This window comes from Bactrocera dorsalis, chromosome 5 (assembly GCF_023373825.1).
Source record: "Bactrocera dorsalis isolate Fly_Bdor chromosome 5, ASM2337382v1, whole genome shotgun sequence".
Classification (NCBI taxonomy): Eukaryota; Metazoa; Arthropoda; class Insecta; order Diptera; family Tephritidae; genus Bactrocera; species Bactrocera dorsalis.
Window position 1 is genome coordinate 65298295 of NC_064307.1, and position 22743 is coordinate 65321037.

The 22743-nt window shown below is 36.1% G+C and overlaps 5 protein-coding genes across 5 annotated transcripts; 1 reads left to right on the top strand and 4 right to left on the bottom strand.

Moving 5' to 3' along the window:
* Positions 1-1703: 1703 nt before the first annotated feature.
* On the bottom strand, positions 1704-11832 carry LOC105227877 (uncharacterized). Its single transcript, XM_049457812.1, has 9 exons — positions 11290-11832; positions 10897-11237; positions 10643-10838; positions 10262-10583; positions 9208-10194; positions 8392-9139; positions 6682-6753; positions 3197-6618; positions 1704-2975 (listed from the first exon to the last, which is right to left on the bottom strand). The coding sequence occupies exons 1-9, from the start codon at positions 11526-11528 to the stop codon at positions 2133-2135; spliced, it is 7170 nt and encodes a 2389-aa protein (XP_049313769.1). The 5' UTR covers positions 11529-11832; the 3' UTR covers positions 1704-2132.
* A 359-nt stretch (positions 11833-12191) lies between these two features.
* LOC105227878 (ubiquitin-like-conjugating enzyme ATG3) lies at positions 12192-14149 on the bottom strand. The gene is made up of 5 exons (XM_011207415.4): positions 13638-14149; positions 13440-13575; positions 13189-13379; positions 12801-13127; positions 12192-12727 (listed from the first exon to the last, which is right to left on the bottom strand). The coding sequence occupies exons 1-5, from the start codon at positions 13707-13709 to the stop codon at positions 12446-12448; spliced, it is 1008 nt and encodes a 335-aa protein (XP_011205717.1). The 5' UTR covers positions 13710-14149; the 3' UTR covers positions 12192-12445.
* A 218-nt stretch (positions 14150-14367) lies between these two features.
* LOC105227879 (kelch-like protein diablo) lies at positions 14368-19131 on the top strand. The gene is made up of 7 exons (XM_011207416.4): positions 14368-14909; positions 15343-16110; positions 16173-16742; positions 16807-16928; positions 16991-17180; positions 17335-17522; positions 17585-19131. The coding sequence occupies exons 2-7, from the start codon at positions 15397-15399 to the stop codon at positions 17607-17609; spliced, it is 1809 nt and encodes a 602-aa protein (XP_011205718.1). The 5' UTR covers positions 14368-14909; positions 15343-15396; the 3' UTR covers positions 17610-19131.
* Positions 19132-19601: 470 nt separating this feature from the next.
* LOC125778616 (protein PBDC1) lies at positions 19602-20510 on the bottom strand. Its single transcript, XM_049457154.1, has 3 exons — positions 20356-20510; positions 20179-20286; positions 19602-20101 (listed from the first exon to the last, which is right to left on the bottom strand). Exons 1-3 carry the CDS (start codon positions 20365-20367, stop codon positions 19712-19714), a joined length of 510 nt encoding a protein of 169 aa, XP_049313111.1. The 5' UTR covers positions 20368-20510; the 3' UTR covers positions 19602-19711.
* A 728-nt stretch (positions 20511-21238) lies between these two features.
* On the bottom strand, positions 21239-22271 carry LOC105227874 (60S ribosomal protein L26). The gene is made up of 2 exons (XM_011207410.4): positions 22138-22271; positions 21239-21781 (listed from the first exon to the last, which is right to left on the bottom strand). Exon 2 carries the CDS (start codon positions 21756-21758, stop codon positions 21309-21311), a length of 450 nt encoding a protein of 149 aa, XP_011205712.1. The 5' UTR covers positions 21759-21781; positions 22138-22271; the 3' UTR covers positions 21239-21308.
* Between the last annotated feature and the right edge of the window lie 472 nt (positions 22272-22743).

Genomic DNA, 22743 nt, shown 5'->3' on the forward strand with positions numbered 1-22743 from the left:
TTCGGACGTTTTAGCGAAGTTGGAGCATCGCTAGATCAAGTATATCGTGTTGATTCGAAATAAATCGCGACTTTTCATAAATGTTCGTTTTTTCGTAAACTTCATAATTATTGGACCGCCATGCAACTAACTTTACCTCATTTTATTTGAATAAACTTTTCAAATTTTATTAAAAATAAAAATAATAATAACAAATAACATACTAATTTAACTTGCTATTTATAAATTATAATAAATAACATAAAATTTATATTTTTATCTGCTAATTAGTAGAATATATTTTTATAAATATTTTTTTTTTAGTTCTAAATACTGAGATTCAAACGAGGAAATTTTTTCTAACTTCAACCGCCAAAAACGATTTGGAAAAACTGTTTGAACAAGTGCTTTAAAACACTGTTTTGAAAAGTTGTCTGAAAAAAATTATTAAAAAAAAACGTTTTGAAAAACTACTAAATAGTGGTATAAAACTGTTTTGAAAAACTATATTGAAAAAATGGTTTCAAAACTGTTTTGAAAAACTGTTTCGAAAAAATTGATTTGAAAAACTGTTTGGAAAAACTATTTTGAAAATCTATTTTGAAAAACTGTTTGAAAATCCGTTTTGAAAAAATGGTTCGAAAATTTGTTTTGAAAAAAACTGTAGAAGGAAACTGTTTGAAAAGTGGTTTGAAAAAACGATTTTGAAAAACTTGAAAAAATGGTTCGAAAATTTGTTTTAAAAACGATTTTGAAAAAAATTTTTCAAGGAAACTATTTTGAAAAGTTGTTTGAAAAACTGCAAAAACTGTTTTGAAAAGTGGTTTGAAAAAAATTATTAAAAAAAACGTTTTGAAAAACTACTAAATAGTGGTATAAAAACTGTTTTGAAAAACTGTTTAGAAAAACTATTTTGAAAATCTACTTTGAAAAACTGTTTGAAAATCCATTTTGAAAAAATTGTTGTGAAAAAAAATGGTTCGAAAATTTGTTTTGAAAACGATTTTGAAAATGTTTGAAGGAAACTGTTTTGAAAAGTTTTATGAAAAAACGGTTTTGAAAAACTGCAAAAACTGTTTTGAAAAAAGCTTTTAATAAATGTTTTGAAAAACGGTTTAGAAAAAATGTTTTCGAAACCCGTTTACAAAAGACGGTTTTAAAAAAAATGTTTGAAAAACTGTTTTGAAAAACTATTTAGAAAAAAGGTATTGAAAATATTGTTGGGAAAAACTATTTAGAAAAATTGGTTTGAAGAATTTTTGAAAAAAACCGTTTTGAAAAAAATGTTTTGAAAAAACTGTTTTGAAAAAACCGTCTTGAAAAACCCGTTTTGAAAAAAACGTTTTGAAAAAACCGTTTCGAAAAAACCGTTTTGAAAAACCCGTTTTGAAAAAACTGTTTTGAAAAAATTGTTTTGAATAAATGGTTTAAAAAATGTTTTGAAAAAACCGTCTTGAAAAAAACGGTTTTGAAAAAAATGTTTTGAAAAAACTGTTTTGAAAAAAATGTTTTGAAAAAAACGTATTGAAAAACCCGTTTTGAAAAAACTGTTTTGAAAAAATTGTTTTGAATAAATGGTTTAAAAAATGTTTTGAAAAAACCGTCTTGAAAAAAACGGTTTTGAAAAAAATGTTTTGAAAAAAATGTTTTGAAAAAACTGTTTTGAAAAAACTGTTTTGAAAAAACCGTCTTGAAAAAACCGTTTTGAAAAAACTGTTTTGAAAACACTGTTTTGAAAAAACTGTTTTGAAAACACTGTTTTGAAAAAACTGTTTTGAAAAAACTGTTTTGAAAACACTGTTTTGAAAAAACTGTTTTGAAAACACTGTTTTGAAAAAACTGTTTTGAAAACACTGTTTTGAAAACAAACCGTTTTGAAAAAGTGGGTTCAGAAATTTTTTCCAAAAAAATTGTCTTGAATAAATGGTTTAAAAAATGTTTTGAAAAACTGTTTTTGACTGTTGAAGTAATAATAACATTACTGACTACCAGACTATTGAGTGTGAAATATGTGTGATTTATATAATTAAAGCAACATGTTACATACAATGTATGTATATACCTATGTGACCTTTAGCGTTATACAACAAAATAAACTTAATATTAATGCTTAATATTATGCCGCTACACATCCTAAAATTGCCTTGTAACTGTCATAAATTGCGCTTAAGCGCCGCCATCTCCGCTAGTATACACGGATCAATAGCCAAACTCAAATCCTCGAGCATATTATCTGTCCGCTCAGTGGACGCACGCGCTGTTTCAACGCCCAAGCAGTCACGCTGCTCAAATTGCCACCAGCTTGTTGCCATATCCAAACATTTAGTTTGGAAAGGCGATGAGTATTGGAAAAATAATAACAGTATATGCGCGCACAGGGTGTGCAACGTGCGTTGCGAGCATTTCAAAATTACTTTTCGTTGTTGGCGCTGTTCCCAGGTATTAAAGTGAAATTCGCCAAGATATTGCAGCACCAATTGCAAATGTTTCAGTAAATCTGGCGCACAGCGAGGCAACAATGCCGCCAATATATCGCCACTCACTACCGTACGCAGGTGTGTGGTGCGAATCTGCGCTTGCAAATATGATTTGCCCAAACTGGTACACTGCAGCTGATATTCGGCAATATTGAGCGCCGTCAACTCGCGAAAGTAGTCTATTTTCTCTAAGCGTCGGTAGAAGAATGGTTTAGGCAGCGGACGGGAACGCATTCGACAGACACCTTTCGGTGAAGGCAATGATGTTAAGTGTAGTGCGGGTGATAGTAGGGGTGCCATGGCATAATTGTGTTCGAACCAAACATTTACCTGCAACAGTTCGTTTGTGATCGTACGCGGTAAGTGTGCGGTAACGTTAACGGTATCGACTGTGGTGGATTGCTGCGCTTGTGTGGCAGACTCTTCTTGTACTTCAAGTTGCGTGAAATAAGGTGTTTGTGATAACTGCAAATACTGTTGAACTTGTTCACCGGCGAGGATGGCGGCGGTGTGCGGCGCCTACGTAAGAAGAAGAGCAGTGTAAGCAACAGCACTGGTTTGTTTTTTGTTGTACATACATAAATATGTCTATGTATGTATGTACATAGGGAATGTTTAGGTTTAATATATGTACATATGCTTGTTCTTTTTCATTATGCGTATTCTACATTGTACTGGGGTGCATTTGGTTTTTTTGACGCAGCAGCATCAGAATCCTTGTTTTTTGCAATATTCTTTACCTGGTTGACATCCACTAACTGATATATTGTTGGTTGCGGTGGATGGTGTCGTTGTGGTCGTTGTAATAATAGCTGATATGATTGCTGTTGTTGTAACTGCTGTTGCTGCTCCGCGTGATCCAACAACAACAAAGGTTGTTGTATTTGTATGGCTGCTTGGTTATGTTGTTGCAGGTTTAATTGTTGTTGTTGTAAAAGTTGTTGTAGTATCAGCTGTTGCTGTTCCTGTTGCTGCTGTTGTTGTAGCAACAATGTGTGTTGTGATTGTGGTTGCTGTTGTTGTAGTAAAAGTTGTTGTTGTAACTGTTCCTGTTGTTGTTGTAGAAGGTGTTGTTGCAACTTTTGTTGTATTTCCTCTTCGTTTTGTTGCTGTTCTTGCTCCTGTTGCTGTTTGACGCTCCCTACAATCGCCAATGGTTGTGACATTTGAATGGCTGCCTGATAATGTGGTTGTTGTTGCTGCGTAACCTGCAACTGATTGTAATTGAATTCAACTCCTTGCTCCTGCTGCACTTGTTGTTGCACCGATTGCTCTGACTGCGTCAGTTGTTGTTGTTGCAACGATTGCCCTGACTGCGTCAGTTGTTGTTGTTGTTGACTATGTTGTAGTTGATAATTTTCCAGCGCCTTCAAGAGTTCCGAACTATTGAACAAGCTGCTATCGCCACTCAGCGTATACACATACGACGCATTGGACGCCCTGGTGCTGGTCGCGTTCACGGTTGCGGGCAACGTCAATAGCATGGCATTTGCATTTGGTGGTGATAAGCTTGTATTGCTAGCGTTAATAAATTGCTCTTCTACGGCTGGTGTTAATTGCTGGTGACTTGTTGTTGCAACGTTTGTGTTGGACGGTGGCAGGTCGACGGTGGTTGTCGGTTCAAGTGTAGGTGCTTTCTTGGTGTTCAAAGCAACAGGTAGCGGTTGGAAAACGTGCGTGAGTTGTGGCACATAATCGCTTAGCTTTGCGGCTTTGCGTGTTGTTGTCTTTGTTTTCGTTGCAACAGTTTTCTTTTTTGTTGCGTTGGTTGTTTGTTTACTGGCCAATTGCACAAATGGAGGCAGATTGATTGGTGAGTCTTGTGAGAGTGTGACGGTGGGTCGCAGTATTACCTGCTCTTGTATCTGAGTGCTTGTGCGTTGTAGTATTAATTGTGGTTGATTGAATTGTTGCTGCAATTGTTGTGACAGGAACTCGAGTTCTGACGGTTTGCTGGCATTTAGAGTTTCTACTGTTGTTTGTTGTTGTATTGGCTGATTTTGTTTCATTGACTCAATCATTTGTGGATTTTCAGCTAGTTCATTTTGGTTTTGGTTATTTATTGCGTGTTGTTGTTGTTTTACTAACAGGCACGGTAGCGCGGTCTGAGTTAGTTGTTGTGGCGACTGTTGCAGCTCTGATTGAATTTGCGCAACGACTGTTTTTGCAACATTCTGAGGCACTAATTGGTGATCTTGGTGCAACTCTTCCATTTGCTTTTCAATATCCAATTCTTGTTCCTGTAATTCTTGCTGTACATGAGTTTTTGTGTGGAGTGCTTGACTCGGCTTGGCTAATTGCTCTAACTGTTTTACAGTGTGTAGCACCTTTGGTTTTGCGATAATTTGGGTTTTTTGAGTTATCAGCGATTTTCTTATTTGTTGTTGTTGCGTTTGTGACGCCTGGTCTTCAACTGCGAATTCGTTTTGTTGTTGTAGCATTGACATTGGTATAACTACGGTTGGTAGCGCTCCTTGTTGTTGTTGTAGCGGTGTTTGTTGCTGTTGTATCGATGTTTGTTGTTGTTGTAGCCGTGTTTGCTGTTGTTGTATCGATGTTTGTTGTTGTTGTATCGATGTTTGTTGTTGTTGTTGTAGCGGTGTTTTCTGTTGTTGTAGCGGTGTTTGTTGTTCTTGTAGCCGTGTTTGCTGTTGTTGTATCGATGTTTGTTGTCGAGTTGTACGCTGTTCATTTGATGGTTGTTGTTTTTGTGACAACGGTGTTGATTTTAGTTTTTTTTGTGTGTTGTTACCTTCGGCGATTGTTGTAGAGGCATCGTGTTGTTGTTGTATTATCTGCGGCACTTTTGTCACAGTTTCTTGCTGTTGTATTGCTTGTGGCGCTTTTGACGCAGTTTTTTGTGGTTGTTGCTGTTGTTGTTGTTTTTGTTGTACGGTCTGTTGCACTATTGCCGCTGGCTCCTTTTCCTTTGCCTGTTTTAGAGCTGGTATTTGCTGTTGTTGCTTTTTACGTTGTTGCTGTGATTTTGATAAAGGTATTTTAATAGAAAAAGCTTGTTGCTGCTGTTTTTGTTTTTGCTGATGTTCAGTTGCTGTTGTCGGGTGTTGAGATTGTTGTTGTTTTTGCAATGGTTGTAGCTGTGATTGTGAATGTTTTTGTAGTCGTTCTGAATGTCGTTGTAGCTGTGAATGTTGTTGCTTTTCCAGCACTGCGGATTTTTCTAGTGTTTGTTGTTGTTGCTGTTTTTGTAATGGTTGTTGCTGTGATTGTGAATGTTTTTGCAGTCGTTGTGAATGTCGTTGTTGCTGTGAATGTTGTTGCTTTTCCAGCACTGCGGATTTTTCAAGTGTTTGTTGTTGTTGTTGTTTTGCTTGGGTTTCCACTGTCGTCTGCGCATTTTTTTTGCTACAATGTTGTTGCTTTTGTTGCTGCGCCAACTTATGTGCCTCAATTATTCTTGTTAGTGCTGTGGCAACTTCTGTTCCTGTACTTTTTAGTTGCTTCGTCGTTTGTTGTTTTTGTTTGTGTTGTTCAGTGCAATTATGGGCTGTTTCTTGTACTTCCTGCAGCAGCTCTTCCTTCACTTCGCGTGAAATAAATCCGGGAACGTGCACTTGCTCGCCTGTTAACGCTCGTTGTACAACAATATGCGCTTCTTGTTGCTGTTGTTCTTGTAGCGGGCATATTTCGTCTGTTTTGGGTGCTGAATGCGTTTTTGTTTGCGTTTCAATTTGTGGCTGCTCTAGAGGCGTTTCGTTACTCTCTGTTACTGGAGAAACTAGTGGTTGCTGTGTTGTTGTTGTTGTTGTTTGAACTTCAACTTCCATTTCCACTATGCACTCGGGCATCAATTGCGTTTGATCATTATTCAATTCGAGACTTGGCTGTTGTTCCATTATGCTTTCAGGTTCCATATTCTCTGTGCATTGGGCAGTAAGCTCCGCAACTTTATCTTCTGTAGAATCAAGTGACAACAACAAATTGTTGTCATGTGTCCCCAAACTTTCAGAATTCGAAAGTGGCAGCAATAACTCTTCCTGTGATTCGTTTGCTGATATTGAACCCTCTAGATCGACTATATCATCCGGTACTGGCACACATTCGTAATTCTCCTCATCTTTCGTTAGATTGAACTGCAATTTATCGAGTGGTGAGAGCTTCTCTTTTTTAATAGCTTTGCAAAGCATCATAAGTGGGTTGGCTAAAACATTAAGGCAAGCTACAAAAAACTTGTTATAAGAAATTTAAGGATTTATCAACTTACGATTTTCTGCTGGTACTTCTGTCTCACGCGTAACTGTTGACGAGTTGGCACATGCGGCGAGTAGTAAATGTTCTATTGGCAAAATATAACATTATTAGCAATAAACAAGAAAAAATAGTCTCCATATATATAATAACTTGATTTTGATCAGCCAGTTTGACAGCTATAAGCTATAGTGGTTCGATCGAAACATTTTTTTTCAGAAATTGTTGCGATGCCTAAAACAGTAATATTTGCTAAATTTCGAGCTTTATAGCTCGGCAAAGACGGGAGCATACTACTGTAGAAGCCTCAGAGGTGATCTATTGGACCTAATCAGTGTGGTTTCTGGCTTGGAAAATCAACAACTGAGCAGATATTCACCACGCCCCACCTCTTCAAAGCTGATTTCAACAGCACGAAATCGATCCCTAGCAATATTAATATAAACGAGGGCAAGACGAAATAGCTTCTGACATCAAAAAAACAGTCTATGCAGGCGCGACTTAGCTACCACGTTGTTGTTGTTGTAAGAGTAACCTAGACTCCGTTAGGATAGTAAGGATTAGATATGTTTTCATCGAGGTCATCCAACGGAAGGCCTAAGAAACGTGCTGTTTCGGCGGGGTCGGGCCAAAGAGGGGTGTCAGATATGTAGGGTTAGCAGGGCATGCAAAGATGTGGTTAGTATCCTGGGCCTCCCGCGAATGCGGTCGACGACAACCTGGATAACTTTTACCATGGGATTGATAACCGTTATAACAACAACAACAGGAAGGACCTCTTGATGCCCCTAGAAAGCGGTTTCGCTACACGAAGGTTTCTGCTGGAATGTGGTAAGCACCTCAGCAGAAACTGTTTGGAGAGCAGTTCATTATGATTTTTAACGTGGAGCTTTCGGGCCTCACTGTGCAGGTGTTCGATGAGATACATCAATAGGCATCCCATTGAACTCCGGAGTGCAGTGTTAGACATGTCTGCAGCTTCCTCGTCTGCCTTTCACTGCATCCAGGCGACCATATTGGTGCGGCGTAGTTAAGAACCGGTTGGTCGACTGCCTTGTATGTTACCAGCAATGTTTTTGGCTTTTCCCCATGTACTGCCGGCTAGCGATGAGGATTTTGTTGCGGCTCTGCACTTTGACAATAATCCCGATCGTCTGAGGAGTGAAGAACCAAAGGCTGCCGAATGTCACACCTAAAATCTTTGGGTTATTGGCAGTCGAAATTTTAACGCCATCGACTGCAATATTAAGGTCAAGTCTGTACACATTCGTCCAGTTAGCCAATAAGACCGCTGTGAATTTAGTGGGGGAGAGTGTTAGATTCTGTGCAGCGAATAAACGAGAAAGGTCGGAGAGATAGCCGTTTACTTTTGGGCACATGGTCTCAAGTGTCTTCACTACTGGGGAGAGGAGAGTTATCTGAGGATAAAACACCCTTTGCTGGCGGATTTCCCAGGTTTCGGTAGTGGGACTACTGTTCCGATTTTCCACACATCAGTACCATACAAAAACTTGATTTTGATCGGTCAGTTAGTATGGCAGCACAATTTCAGATTGATATCTTAAAAACTGAGCGAATAATTCGCGTATATACAGACAGACAGAAATCGACTCAGCTCGTCACCCTGATATCTTTTATATGTATATACAAACTTCATGGCAAACCTTAGATATACCGTTAAGGGTATAAATTTAAAAAAAACGAGCGTTATATTATATAAACTTACGTGATGTTTGTATTTCCGCATCAACTGTACTAACGCTTCCTGTGGCATTCTTGTGCGGCACTACATTTTCAACCGCAATCGCTTGCACAGGCGATGGTTCAATTGTTGCGTCAGTTATCTCTTCGTCTTCTTTCGTTGTCTTGTTTCCTTCTTCTGTTTCTGTCGTTTCCTCATCCCGCTCCTCCAGTGCATGTGTCATAACTGCTATTTCAAAGTTGGCATTCTCTTTATCTTCTGCTGCTGCAAACGGCACAAAGTCAGCAGTGAGTACATTTTCGCAAATTCTGGGTGTATGCCATATCCAACTGTCATAAAGCCAACATTTTTCATAAAACTTTTGACGATATGTATTCAGACGAGTTTTATTTTTAGGCATCTTTTTACCACTACGTCGGTAATAGTCCCAAAATAGTAGGTAATCGTAATTAGTAGTCTCAATTAGATCGTGCCAATGTAAAAGTTTCGGTGAGACATGCGTTAGATCAGCTGCTGTCAGTGTGAGGCCTTTGATTTTCAGAAATTTATAAAGATCCACCAAACGCATATAGAGATTAACGGGCCATACTTGCGGCTTTCGCACCACAAAGTCGTAGCAATGCTGTAAAAGCTCGTTATTTTCGTAAATTTCTGCTGCTTTGTGTATGTGTGTGTATTCTTTGAATTCTGTGTAGGTCATATTTAGAATGGCGTGTAGTATGCGTCGCTTCAAACCGTTATGTAGGCGTAGTAGATATGGTAGAGTATATGACTGCAAGAAAAAAGTGTATTTTTTTATTAGAAATATTTATATTTTTTTAATTTTTACAAATCGCCTACTTTCTCTACTTCATAAAAGTACAACTTCTGCGCTGCCTGTATGCGTTGTTGTGCTTCTGTTTCTAGATTATTTGTCCCAGCCTTTTCATTTGAGTTCGTAATTATTTCCACCACGGCTGTTGCTGTTGTTGTTGTTGTCTGTACATTTACAGTTGCTTCCGGCAAAGTATTTTGGTTTTCTTTTAAAGTTATTGCTTGTTCAACTGAACTTGCTGCGTTAGGATTATCTGACAATATTGCTTCATTAGTCTCCGCTAAGTGACCAGCACTAGCAGCTTGCGCATGCGCAGCATTTGCTATATTAGTAGGCACACTTATAGTATTATTCGTGTGCGCTTCACAACTTTGCTCAGCGCAATCTACATTCATAGCATTTGCAGAATCATCTTTTGTAGCGGTTTCTGTGTGCTCTGTTGTATTTGCAGGATTTACACGAGTGGGTACCTCATTAGGAGCTGCTACTTCGCTTACATTATCTTTTTCAACAACTTCCATTCCCGTTGTAAACTTTTTTTGCACCTCAACATGCAGCTTCGGCACTTCTCGCAACCAAGTGTTGTGCATCCAACATTTCTCATAAAACTTTTTTCGATACACTTCTAATTCCGTGAATTGTTGAAATTTTTCACCTTTACAACGGTAAAAATTCCATTGCACAATTTCATCAAAATTCGTTATCACAGCTAGTTCAGTCCAATGCAGCAGCATTGGTGAAATATCTTCTAAATTGTCAACACTAACACCTTTTGTTTGGAGGTATTCGAATATATCACACAACTGCATATACAGATTGACAGGCCAAATTTGAGGTGCTTTGATCGCATAATTGTAACAATCGTGTAGTAATTTGGGATCATCATACATTTCTGGCACATCATGAATTTTTGTATATTTTTCGAATTCATCAATTGACATTTCGAGTATTGCCGATATTATACGCCGCTTAAGGCCGTTATGAAAACGCAAAGCATAAGCTAACGTATTTTTCTGTAGTAAATAAATTAAAATGAATAAATTTTATAAAGTCCATATTAATATACCACAAAAGCCAGACCTTTGTGTACTCTGTAAAAAATAATTGCTTAGCTTGCTCTATACGCTGTCCCTCAGCTATTACAGCTGATGCCTCTACAGGACTATTGCTAATGTCGATGCAAACTTCATCTGATATTTCGTGCACTATTGTTGGCTTTGGCTTTACTTCTTTAGTTTGCGCCGATTGTTTTCGTGGCAGCAATTCGGCATATATACGCTCTAAAATAATATCGAGTTTTTCAATTTGTTGAGTGTTGCGACTCACATGTCGGCGTAAAAATGTCTCATCCATAAGCAACATATTTTTCGATATTAGTGCTATGTTAGACTTGGCATTGATCCTAAAGTATTATAATAATATTTAAATATAAAAACCCAAAAAAAGAAATATTTAACTTACTGTTGTGTCGGTATTTCGTTTTCTTGCGACTTGGATGATTGTGCTTCAACACGCTCTAGCTCTGCTGGTTTGCTTACTTGATCTGGAGCGGTTTTGAGTGATTGTTCTACAGGTACCCTCAATTCTGGTGATTTGCTAATGGCCTCAACAGGCGCAATATTTGCAGTTGCTACTGTAGCAGCAGTAGTAGTACTATCTGGAAACGAATTATATACACATTTAGTATTTTAAGCAAATACGCTTTTTACAATTACCTTTGACTTCAATAATTTCCAATGTTGGTATCTGCATTATTTTCTTTTTTAAAAATGTTGGACATGGTTTTGTTTCCAGCTTATATATATTGCGAATTTGTGGATTTTCATAGAATTGAATAAAGAAGTTTTTTAAAACACGCTCTTTCATTAGTTCATCGTTTATAAAGTCCAGACTTGTTGCAATTTTGATATCCTCGAGTATGCAATTGACGATACTCAAAGAATGGGTCATACTTTTGAAAGTGTTAAGGGTTACTGGATATCGGCTCTCCTGTAATTCGCCAGGATCTCGCACAAAACTGTTCCAGTCGAACTTATTTACTGCATTATTGTTAGTACTGAAAAAGTATGTGTTTATTATTTTAAACTCATTTCTAGCTAAATACTTACTTTAAATCCTGTTCTTTACCGGCCGCAAGTTGCAAATTATTTTTTCTCTTTTCTATTTCATCTGGTTGTTTAACTGGATTGCTTGAAAAGATGCAGATGTCTCTGCCTTTTTTAGTATTGCATTTATTTTCCATATCCATTTGTTTACATTGCCGTTTACAAGGAATGTTTGAAGGCTGTGGCGACAAAAATCGTTTTATACTTTGATTGTTACAACTCGCTTTCTTAATATTTTTCATAATTTCGATATTAAACAAATTTCAAATGGGATAAGAATGGCGGCACAAAATATAAAATTAACAAAAATTCCGTGTTGACGATCTGCAGTAATGTCAAAATGTAAGCGTTGCCAACTATTGTAATATGTAATAAAGATAAAGATTTTCAAAGGAGTCAACAAGTTATGAATTCATTAGTATTCTGTTGGTATGGATATTATATGATTTATATTTCTCTTAATAATATTTATACACACGAAAATATTCAACAATATACAAATATGTGTTTTAAATTAATTATAACTATTAAATACAACTCAAAAGTCTTTGATATGAACAGAAGATCGCGACGTATACAATGGCTCTCAAGGCTGCAATTTTTGTTTATAGCAGGGAAAAACTGCCTAGCGCGGTAGACGTAAAACATGGATGCCTCATTGTGCACCTGAGTCTAAAGGCCAGTCTTTTATACCACAAACTCCTTTGAAAGCTTTGGTTGAAACTCGGCCGGCAAGATTTTAGACAGCAGCTTATTTTACCAATCACCTGGAAAAATTTTCATCGCGTACGCTAAACATATCGGAGAAAAATTGTTCTTTCACAAAGAAGTTCCTATTATTTAAGCGTAGGCTAAGGACATCTTAATCCATACCCCCATTCCGTCATCGCTTTAAATTAAAGTCATTATTGTTTTTGCCATTTCTCGTGCATTTCAAGATTGAAGCTATATTTCTTACTTGATTTCAAATTACATGATGTGCGGAGTTTTTTTGCAAAAACATATATATTTTAAGGTGGTTTAATAAATCATATACAAAATATTTATTTCTAAAAGCATAAGCAACTTTAGCAGCTCTCCAAGTTTAAATCTTATAATTAACTTTAAAATTGCCTATGTAGTGATCAAAAGCCTTGTTTCAGCACTATAAATAAGTGGTTTAAGACATATTAAAGTTTTGAGTAAAATCGTATTCGATGGTCGGTATAACAGTTTGCACGAATTTCAAAAAAATAATCAAGTACATATGTACGCCCAGCTCACCGCCACCCTCTTCAACAGTTTGTATAATCTTTTTCATAATGTCAGCGTGACGACAAGGGTGCACGCTAGCCATATTTGGTCCTGGCAAATGCGGATGGCTTTCCATTGTTACAGTCTTCTTAGCATGATCTTGCGAAACATCCTCGTACATTTGTTCGACAGTTAAAGGTTTTCGATTCTGTGTAAAGGACGTAAATAAGTATTTTTTTAATAAATAATATACATTTTTAATATAAAATAATATAACTAACCTCATCATAACCGACCACCCAAAGTCTTGGTGTTTGATAATATTTATCATAAGTAATATGCAAGTCATAGGTGCGTGTATGCAACACTGAATCGGTTGCGTCGGCACCTCCAGCAGCTGCTTCATCAGAATTTGATTTTTTTATCCCGGCTTCCGTATCTAATTTACGTGTCGTAGTGGCAACAGCGGGATCTACCAATTGCAGCATACCACTTTCTTCAAATTCATCCATATCAATTGCTTCGTCATCTTCTTCGTCATCGCTATCGTTATCAGTAAGAGTGGCGCCATTCGCACCTTTGTCTTCATCTGGTGTACGCATTTCATCCTAAAATTATAAAAAGACTTGCTAGTATCATGAATGTAGTCAAAACTGTTTGTACACATACTTTATTTTCATCAAGTGTCAATTCACACACTTTTTCTTCGAGTTCTGCTGTGCCGTCTTCGTTTAGCTGATGCGTTTCTACCCAGCCACCGTCACCACCTTCCTCTTCAACTACAGTCTCCTCCCCCACATATTCCATTTGTCTACAACGCCTATAGCAAGGCACATTTCGAGTAATCAAAAATTGTTTGTCTACAAAATAATATATAATATTTGAACCACTGCGCGATTTACTATTTATATAAACAAAACCTTTAGGTAAATATGTTTTTGTTTTTGATTCATCGCCGGCAGCCCATTGCCAAGTTGGACAATGATGCACCAAGTGATCTCCAGCGGCTACGAATTCTTCCGGTGTCAAAACACCAGTCTCTCGAAATTTAGATTCCTGTAAATTGTTATTATTGTTCAATTTTAATATGTGATTAGGTATTCAACTAAAGCACACACCTTTAAAACTGGAGTAAGATACTCTGCCACATTTAGGGCTGTTCCTTTGACAGTGTTCAAAACACTTTGCATTGTTTCAAAACTTAAAAATTATACTTTCACTAGTTCACAATATAAAAATTATGTATATAATTAAACGGACTGAAGTTCAATAAATTATCACTATTTTCAATACTCTGATAAATATACTGTAGTGAAAGATTTTTATTTCCTCAACTCTCGCCGACCGTCTGGAGCCTTTCGTGAATTGTCATTCCAATCGCGTTGCCAACTATGTTCATAACAAGTGTTTATATACAAGTTGTAAATACAGACTTTGTTCGTAAATCGTAATCGTATATGATTGTACGGTTTAGTTATAAATGATTTGAAAAAATTTGATTCAATGTAATGCATGAACCCATAATATTTATTTATTTGTTGTCACAAACAATTTTTTTAGCATTTGGGAAGCCCTGTATTTTTACAGAATAATTTTATTATATCAACATTTACCAAACACTGGAAAAAGCTGCCATATTTGTAACTATTTTTTATGATAATTAGTAAAAAAAAACTGATATTATAATATTAATATTTAAATAGTTTCTGTAGGAATTTTATATTCTATTGAACATATGTTTTTTTCTTTTACAACTAATATTTCATAAGCAAATAATAGTTCAAACAATAATTGTTTGCAAAATTTACTTTCGCGCAACCATGTCCGCCTCAGTAGAGAATATCCGCAGTTGGCATCACTATAAGTCGGATGTGTGTTGGTGTCGTGCAGTGAGGTGAATCGAGAAAAAGTGACGATTTTCTCAATTTATTGTGAAAATAATTGAGGAAACTAGCATTTTTATATAATAAACGTAAAGATGAACTTAAATATAACAAATATACGTTATTAGGCGAAATTTTACGCAAGACAGTGCGCTGTAGTGACGTTTGTAAAATTTTGCCTTGCAAAAACGTACGAAAGACAAGACAAAACGAAACAAAAATAGCAGCAGCAGCAGAACGGTGTGGCACCAGCTTAGGGCGGCAGCAATCACGCAGACGAATATTTTGGAAGGAAGGTCGGTCGATTATTTGACCGAGGGCAAAAGTAGTGTGCGAAAAAATAAAAATTCGACGTATATTTTATATTTGTCGCGTTTCTAAACTTTTACATATTACAATTTTCAATGCAACACAGCTACTGAGATAACAGCGAAAATTGCCTTTTCGAAAATTGCCACTTGGAGTTGGTCGTGGTGTTTTGGGCTTGCCGTAGACAAAAACGCTAAGGTAAGAAAATACAACAATTGTTATACATATGCATTTTAGTTAGGTAGTAATTGTTAATTAGCTCAGAAAAAGTGGGCAAAGCTTTTCGTCAAACGATGGCAGTGGCATAGATACTTCATTTGTTGATTTTGGTCTGTTGTGTGGTAGGGCGAAGCTGTTGACAGCTGTTGTGGACATAAACAGATAAATTGTATTGGTGGGCGAAGCAATACTTTTTGTTTTAGTTCTTTACACCAACACATATTTGTGATATTTTTGGAGTTGAGACGTATAAAAATGGGTTACATACCAGCCGCATGCATTAAAAATAAAATGTACTTTATTTAAATATATAGAAAAATGTTGGTATTATTTGTAACATAAATACTATTATAAGTAGTAATAATAGTTCAACATAGATACGATTATAAGTAATAATAATATTGTATTACAGATAGACGCGGTGTGGGGTTGGGCTTCTGCCCCGCTGCGTTTAGCGGCGAACAGGATGGGCGATCCAATGCTGGCAGGAGCGGCTGGCAGCGCTGGCACTTCAACTGGTGCCATCGATCGTCCACCGTCTCCGGCACGTCTATCGCACACCTCGGAGAAACACCCCAAGGTTACATTATCTGAGTTGAATATGCTGCGACGCCATCGGGAACTTTGTGATGTTGTACTCAATGTTGGCGGTCGTAAAATTTTCGCACATCGCGTAATACTTTCCGCCTGCAGTCCATATTTTCGCGCCATGTTCACCGGTGAATTGGAGGAATCACGACAAACCGAAGTAACTATACGAGATATTGATGAAAATGCCATGGAGTTGCTTATCGACTTTTGCTACACTGCACACATTATTGTCGAGGAGTCAAATGTGCAAACTTTATTACCAGCAGCATGCCTACTACAGCTGGTTGAAATACAGGATATTTGCTGTGAATTCCTAAAGCGACAATTGGATCCGACAAATTGTTTAGGCATACGCGCCTTTGCCGATACACACTCTTGCCGGGAATTGTTGCGCATTGCCGACAAATTTACACAACACAACTTCCAAGATGTTATGGAAAGCGAGGAATTTCTATTGCTACCCGTTGGACAACTTGTGGATATTATATGCAGCGATGAGTTGAATGTACGTTCTGAAGAGCAGGTTTTCAATGCTGTTATGTCTTGGCTGAAATACAATGTGGCGGATCGTCGTCAACATTTGGCACAGGTTGGCTTATTATATATTTTTTAATCAAAGAATATTAATTGTTATTAAAATATTATATTCAGGTTTTGCAACATGTACGTTTACCGCTGTTGTCACCAAAATTCCTCGTTGGTACTGTTGGCTCTGATTTGTTGGTGCGTTCAGATGAAGCATGCCGTGATCTCGTTGATGAAGCCAAGAACTATTTATTATTACCACAAGAACGTCCACTAATGCAAGGTCCGCGCACACGCCCACGTAAACCAACACGTCGTGGTGAAGTGTTGTTTGCTGTTGGCGGCTGGTGTTCAGGTGATGCCATTGCCTCCGTAGAACGTTTTGATCCGCAAACAAACGATTGGAAGATGGTTGCACCGATGAGTAAGCGACGTTGTGGCGTCGGTGTTGCCGTACTCAATGATTTACTCTATGCCGTTGGCGGTCATGATGGACAAAGCTATTTGAATAGCATCGAACGTTATGACCCGCAAACAAATCAATGGTCTTGTGATGTCGCGCCAACCACCTCCTGTCGCACTAGTGTTGGCGTGGCCGTCCTGGACGGATTTTTGTATGCCGTCGGCGGGCAGGATGGCGTACAGTGTCTGAATCATGTTGAGCGCTACGATCCTAAAGAGAACAAATGGTCAAAGGTGTGTGTGTAATACCTTACAATTTACATTTTTATAATAATAATTTTTATTTTTGTAACACAAGGTCGCACCAATGACAACCCGCCGTTTAGGCGTGGCCGTAGCCGTTTTGGGTGGTTATCTCTACGCCATTGGTGGCTCTGATGGCCAATGCCCACTAAACACGGTCGAACGCTATGATCCAAGGTGAGCTCAAAAGAAAAGCAATATTTTATGCATATAATACTTATGTATATATTTTTATTTAGACAAAATAAGTGGTGCGCTGTAAACCCAATGTCCACACGTCGCAAGCATTTGGGCTGCGCCGTCTTCAATAACTACATATACGCTGTCGGTGGACGTGATGATTGCATGGAATTATCATCAGCTGAACGCTATAACCCGCATACAAATACCTGGAGCCCAATCGTGGCAATGACTTCTCGTCGCAGCGGTGTAAGTGCAATTCTGTGACTAAGGCAATATATAACAAGAAAAAAACGTTAATTTGGGCTGCACCGAAGCTATCATGCTCCTCACAGTTGCTTTCTTATACATATGTATAGATTAATATGATACATTTTACTACAATATATTTGCTATTTATTAGGTTGGCTTGGCCGTAGTGAATGGGCAGCTATACGCCGTTGGCGGTTTTGACGGCTCCGCCTACTTAAAAACAATTGAAGTTTACGATCCAGAAACCAATCAATGGCGTTTATGTGGTTGTATGAATTATCGTCGCTTAGGTGGTGGCGTAGGTGTGATGAGAGCACCACAGACTGAAAACTATATGTGGTAAGTTTGGTTTTACTTGATTTTATGCAAAAATTAACAAAATGTATATTTTGCCCTTCTAGGATACGCAAAGATTCCGTTGTTTGATTGAATACCGAGGTGTGTTATTAAAGCCGTGGCCACGACATAAACATTTAGCGCGTTGCTACGGTACATTTTAAGGCTTTTAAGCTTAAATTAAATTCGTAAGCAGAGTAAATATATATTGAAAACTACAAACATAAAGAAAAAATCGAATAACCTAACTAAAACTAATTATAACAAAAAATAAATATATATAAACAAAAAACAAAAAAACTAAAAAAAAATATTGCGCATGAATTCCATTTACATTAAAACAAATGAAATTCATTGTTTGCCGCTTGCCTGTGATGATAATGTGGATTGTGAAATTGTTTGTGCGAGTGGCCGTCATGTTGCGCTTAGCCAAATTTCACTTTGTAAAATTGATAACAAAACATTTCCACATAGCTGTATGGAACAGCTATTTGTCCCGTGCGCTGCAACACAATGCTGAAACACAGACACAATAAACTAAAACAAAAAAATGCAATTGCTTGCGCAGTGCACGGGACATGCAAAACAATTTTTTTGTAAACGAATAAAACTGCAATATTACGAGTGTTGTAAAGTGAAAAAATATTGAAAGATTGAACTAATTTTAAAAAAAGTTGTAGGAAATTAAGGGTATAAAAATTTTAACTGCCTTCTAATTGCAAATAAAAATAAAAAATAAGAACATTTTTTTAATTTAATAATTAAATAAGCCTATGACCAGTATCCATTAGCAGTTCTAACACGAAAATATATTGAAATATTTACTAATGCATAAAAAAGCAATTTTGTGCTAAAATAATTTTTTATTTAACCTTACTTTTTCTAATGTAAATATATATACTCGTATATATGTATATTAATTTTGCGGTCGATAGTGATTTTTTTAATTTGCAAACTTGCACTTTAAGCACGCATTAATAAATTTATTTGTTTTCTCTTTAATAAAGACCTAATTTATTTACTATAAAAATGAACCTGAAGCTGGCAGCTCCCACTCATAGTATTAAGCGACTAAAAACATGTTAAAAATAATAAAGAAAGTAAATAAATAAAAAAGCAAATAAATAAAAATAACTAAAAAACTATATAAACGCAAACGTTAAGAACCAAAAATATATATATAAACATTAACGGAGTAATCAGCGATTAACTTATTACCAGCTAATTTTAATATAAAATTTGTGGTTAATCCGCGTGAATTTGCTTTTCGAAAATATTATTTTTTTTGTGAAACGTAACTTTGTTTTAATTTTAGTTAAACTGCATTTCTCAATGAATTAATAAAGAAATATATGTATTGTATGTACGTAAGCGTATTTGTAGAAGCATGCACCACATGTGTATGTATATGTACGCATGTATTTGTAAACTTAATGAAAACATTGTTCTTTGCTGGAAATAAAATGTTGACAACTAAATTAAGAATTTATTAATATAATATATTATATATAATAATAACAAAAAAGTGCGTAATGCTGTAGAATACCTTGAAATCGAGTTCTACTGTGACGAAATTAACGAATATATTAATAAATAACTGGACAAAACATTATTAATGGGCAATGAGTTATTTCATGTGTGAAAAATATAATATTTTGTTTTTAATTAATAAAAGTAAATAATGATATTTTAGGTTAAACGCAATGAGCTTCACTCTATAACCTCAAATACTTGAAATTATAGGTGATGGTGATAACTGTATGATATTTAATTGCTTGCTGCTTAAGTTCCTCAAGTGTGAGCTCCTCATCTCATCAGATTTAGAGTTCTCTGCACTCATACTCCTACTTATCCAGAATAGACCCTGACATATCAAACATGCATATGTCCAGCGTGCAATGAATCCCCGCACGACACTTGACACCTTTTTCCCTACGGTCCGATTCCGTCAAAATAGCATGTTTCTTTGACCTACCGTTTGATGACAACTTAACTAATCCTTACCATGCTAATGGATGATCCATGCCAATTCTTGAAACGAACAAAATTTCCATACAAGGATATGATTTAGATCACGCACTATTTTGTATAGTAGTTTGTTTTGTATATTTTTCCCACTTATGAAAATATAAAATATATATATTATTATATATCTATGCCATTGATTAGTTATATTTCTATTTTCCTAAAATCTACGTTTCTTGCACTTCGCCCGGCACCAATTCTTCCGCAACTGTGGTTCGTGGTGGAGGTCGAAATTTACGATGTACTTCATCATTTAATCCCTCGCGATTACGTGCAATTTCGATTGCTAAAAACTGTATACGTACAACAAGTAGCGAATTTTCGGGTGAAAATTCTTTGGATGCATCGGACCGTATTAATGTACCATAAGCGTAATCATCTAATTTATTGAATTTTTCCGCAAACGTGCGCCAACGAACTTTAGCATCGTCTGATTTCAGCGTATCATCCGTTATCACTTCTACTTTTAGGTCAGGAAAATCTTCTCGAAATGCTTGGTATATTTGATCATCATATGGGGTCAGGTGCAGGCATGAAGGGTGCACGCTTGTCAGTAGCTTCAATGAAACAATTAAAAAATAATACTCATTCTTAAGAAATAACTATTATTATATGAGTACTGCCTAATACTTACATTGAAATATACTTCAGCGTGATCCATTGCCTTTAAAGCCCACATTTCTTCAACCAGCTCATCATTGCCGAATTCCTCTGCGGGCCGCGACAATAATGAGGCACCTTGCTAAAATTGTTTTCCATTATTTAGATTTGTAGTATATAGTTACGTATTAAATAACAAAACAGTATTTACCATCATTTCCATTTTTAATAAAATTGCTCCAAATTTTGTACAAAAAATAACTAATCAATCAGTAGATTACAATGTGTGTGCTCAGTGATGAGGATATAAAGTCGATAATTTTACATCAGCATCGATATTTGTTTGACAGAGATTCTCATATCGATAAGAATGTATAAAAACACTGCGCGTCATTATAATAGCGCCCTCACACTTTCGTTCTAGTTAGGTGTAGCAAGAATTTACAAAAATAAATTTTTGACATTTAAGTATATTTTACAAATATTCTTTGAAATTTTGTAGTAATTCCAACAAATACTTTTCGAGTTATTAGATAATTAGCAAAGTGTTCACGGGAGGTCGAAAAAGCTTGTGTTAGACTTCAAATGCTTTTATCTCAAATCTATGTTTTTTGAACTGGTAGTTCGAGGACGACTCAGTAGATTTTAACGAAATGTATAGTTTCTTTAAAAATATAAACTATTGACTGTTCGAATACCAATTTCGATTTTTTTATAATTAGGGTTTTTCCTAAAAATTGGAAAGAAGTCTTACAGAGATCGCCAATCAGTTATTTAAGAAAGAACATGTTTTGGTTAGGCACTCGATTTTTAATCCATCCGATCCATTTAAGATGAATCTCCAAGAATTTGAGATGGTCACTGCAAATAGCTTCGGTTGGAACTGGGTCAATGAAAAAAACCATTACTGCCAAAATAGTTTTTTTTAATTTCTGTCAAGTCGAAACTTTACTAATTGATGGCGTTTTTTATTTTATAAATAAAATTTGTTGGTTTACGTTTATGGAAACATAACCGGCTACAGACTTCATTGCTAGCCAATATTAAATAACTTAAAAAAAAACACACACACATTTATATAAAACAACGATCACTTTCCATTTTTTGAAAGGAAGTTTTATTTTATTCTAAAGTGGTATTCTTATAAAGATGAACTGCAAATGCTTAGGCTGTTTCCATAGGTTGCGCTGCAGTTTCCTCAGTGTATTTGCCCTTATCTTTGCCCAATGCCGCCATGCGTCCCTTGCCGCGACGGTCCAAAATTGCTTTACGGTCCTTGTCCAATTTCAATTTGACAATCAAGCAATTGGAAGGGTGAATACCAACATAAACATTGGTACCGTTGGCATTTTCACGCTGAATCTTTTCGACGTACACGACGAATTTCTTACGATACGACTGCACTACTTTGCCAACCTGGTTTCCTTTGAAGTGTCCGCGCACCACTTGCACTTCATCATCCTTGCGAATGGGCATAGAGCGTACATTGTACTTTTGACGCAACTCCTTCGAAAGTGGAGCCGACATCAAACGACGACGGATGTGTGAGGGAGCCTGGAAGTGACGCTTGCGGTTCTTCCTGCGCGAAGAGGTGACAAATTTGTTTTGTTTCATGGTTGCGCACGCTGTTGTTTACCCTGTAAAAAACAACACAAGTTAATATCTTTAACTTGAATAGAAACACAGTAAAGATTTGCTTAAAACTATTTGCAAATGTATATAATTGCTTCTCAATATGGCACAAACTTAAACAAACTAGAAGATAGTTAAATTTTCGCATATCTCATTGGGAAATTTCGATGGTTTCGCGCAAGGCACATATTGAAGATTCATTAGGCGGTAGGCAAAGAAATACAATATTAGCTCGCGAAATAGTAGGAGTTTCGCAAAATTTACTCGTCTGCGTTGGTAAATACGTTAATTTCATTTCATATAATTTATTGGCCGTAATGATGGAGAGAGATTTATAAAAATTTTATGGAGCAAAACTTACACCAAACTAGTCGCGTAAAAACAACAAAAAGAAGGAATCTGACAATCAAATTGTCGGAAGTACTAAAAATTTGGTGAAACGTCAAACAAGTACGTTCACATGAAGTTAGCTGTGGTTGCCGTATGTCTACAGGCTCAATCATGTTATTCATATGCTACAGAACTTCTAAATTTATTAATATTTATTTGTTTGAAAACGTTTTGATGAGAAATTGCAAAACAAGAAGCTGCTAATGCTTTTATACGATTTTTATTTGAAATATTTTTTTTTTTTTAATTTCAATAAAATTTAAAAAATGAAGAAAACAGTACACTGTAAGTCATTGCCTAGGATTTTTAATTTGAACACAATTTTTAAATATTCCGTATGTATTGGAGATTATAGAATTTTGTTTACAGCTTGTTATACATGTCAGCCAGGGTTGCACATTTTTTAATTAAAGGTTTTTGAATTAGTTTTTCAATTTTTTTTTTGTGATTAAACTAATAATTGAGTTAAAAAATAAAATTTTAGTTTTTAATTCCGGTTCATTTAATAATTAAAGTTGTAAAATTAATTAATAAAATTTTAAAATTGATTTTTAATACCAAAATCAAGCATTGACAT

Excerpts from the sequence above, each read along its gene's own strand:
- LOC105227877 (XM_049457812.1), bottom strand. The coding sequence starts at position 11,528 with ATGAAAAATATTAAGAAAGCGAGTTGTAACAATCAAAGTATAAAACGA. Across the intron at positions 10,584-10,642 it reads AACGAAATACCGACACAACA|GATCAATGCCAAGTCTAACA; the intron begins GTAAGTTAAATA and ends ATAATACTTTAG. Across the intron at positions 2,976-3,196 it reads AGTTAGTGGATGTCAACCAG|GCGCCGCACACCGCCGCCAT; the intron begins GTAAAGAATATT and ends CTTCTTACGTAG.
- LOC105227878 (XM_011207415.4), bottom strand. The coding sequence starts at position 13,709 with ATGCAAAGTGTTTTGAACACTGTCAAAGGAACAGCCCTAAATGTGGCA. Across the intron at positions 13,576-13,637 it reads ATCTTACTCCAGTTTTAAAG|GAATCTAAATTTCGAGAGAC; the intron begins GTGTGTGCTTTA and ends AACAATTTACAG. Across the intron at positions 13,128-13,188 it reads TGACACTTGATGAAAATAAA|GATGAAATGCGTACACCAGA; the intron begins GTATGTGTACAA and ends TTATAATTTTAG.
- LOC105227879 (XM_011207416.4), top strand. The coding sequence starts at position 15,397 with ATGGGCGATCCAATGCTGGCAGGAGCGGCTGGCAGCGCTGGCACTTCA. Across the intron at positions 16,743-16,806 it reads AAGAGAACAAATGGTCAAAG|GTCGCACCAATGACAACCCG; the intron begins GTGTGTGTGTAA and ends TTGTAACACAAG. Across the intron at positions 17,181-17,334 it reads TGACTTCTCGTCGCAGCGGT|GTTGGCTTGGCCGTAGTGAA; the intron begins GTAAGTGCAATT and ends GCTATTTATTAG.
- LOC125778616 (XM_049457154.1), bottom strand. Across the intron at positions 20,102-20,178 it reads ACGCTGAAGTATATTTCAAT|CTACTGACAAGCGTGCACCC; the intron begins GTAAGTATTAGG and ends GTTTCATTGAAG.
- LOC105227874 (XM_011207410.4), bottom strand. The coding sequence starts at position 21,758 with ATGAAACAAAACAAATTTGTCACCTCTTCGCGCAGGAAGAACCGCAAG.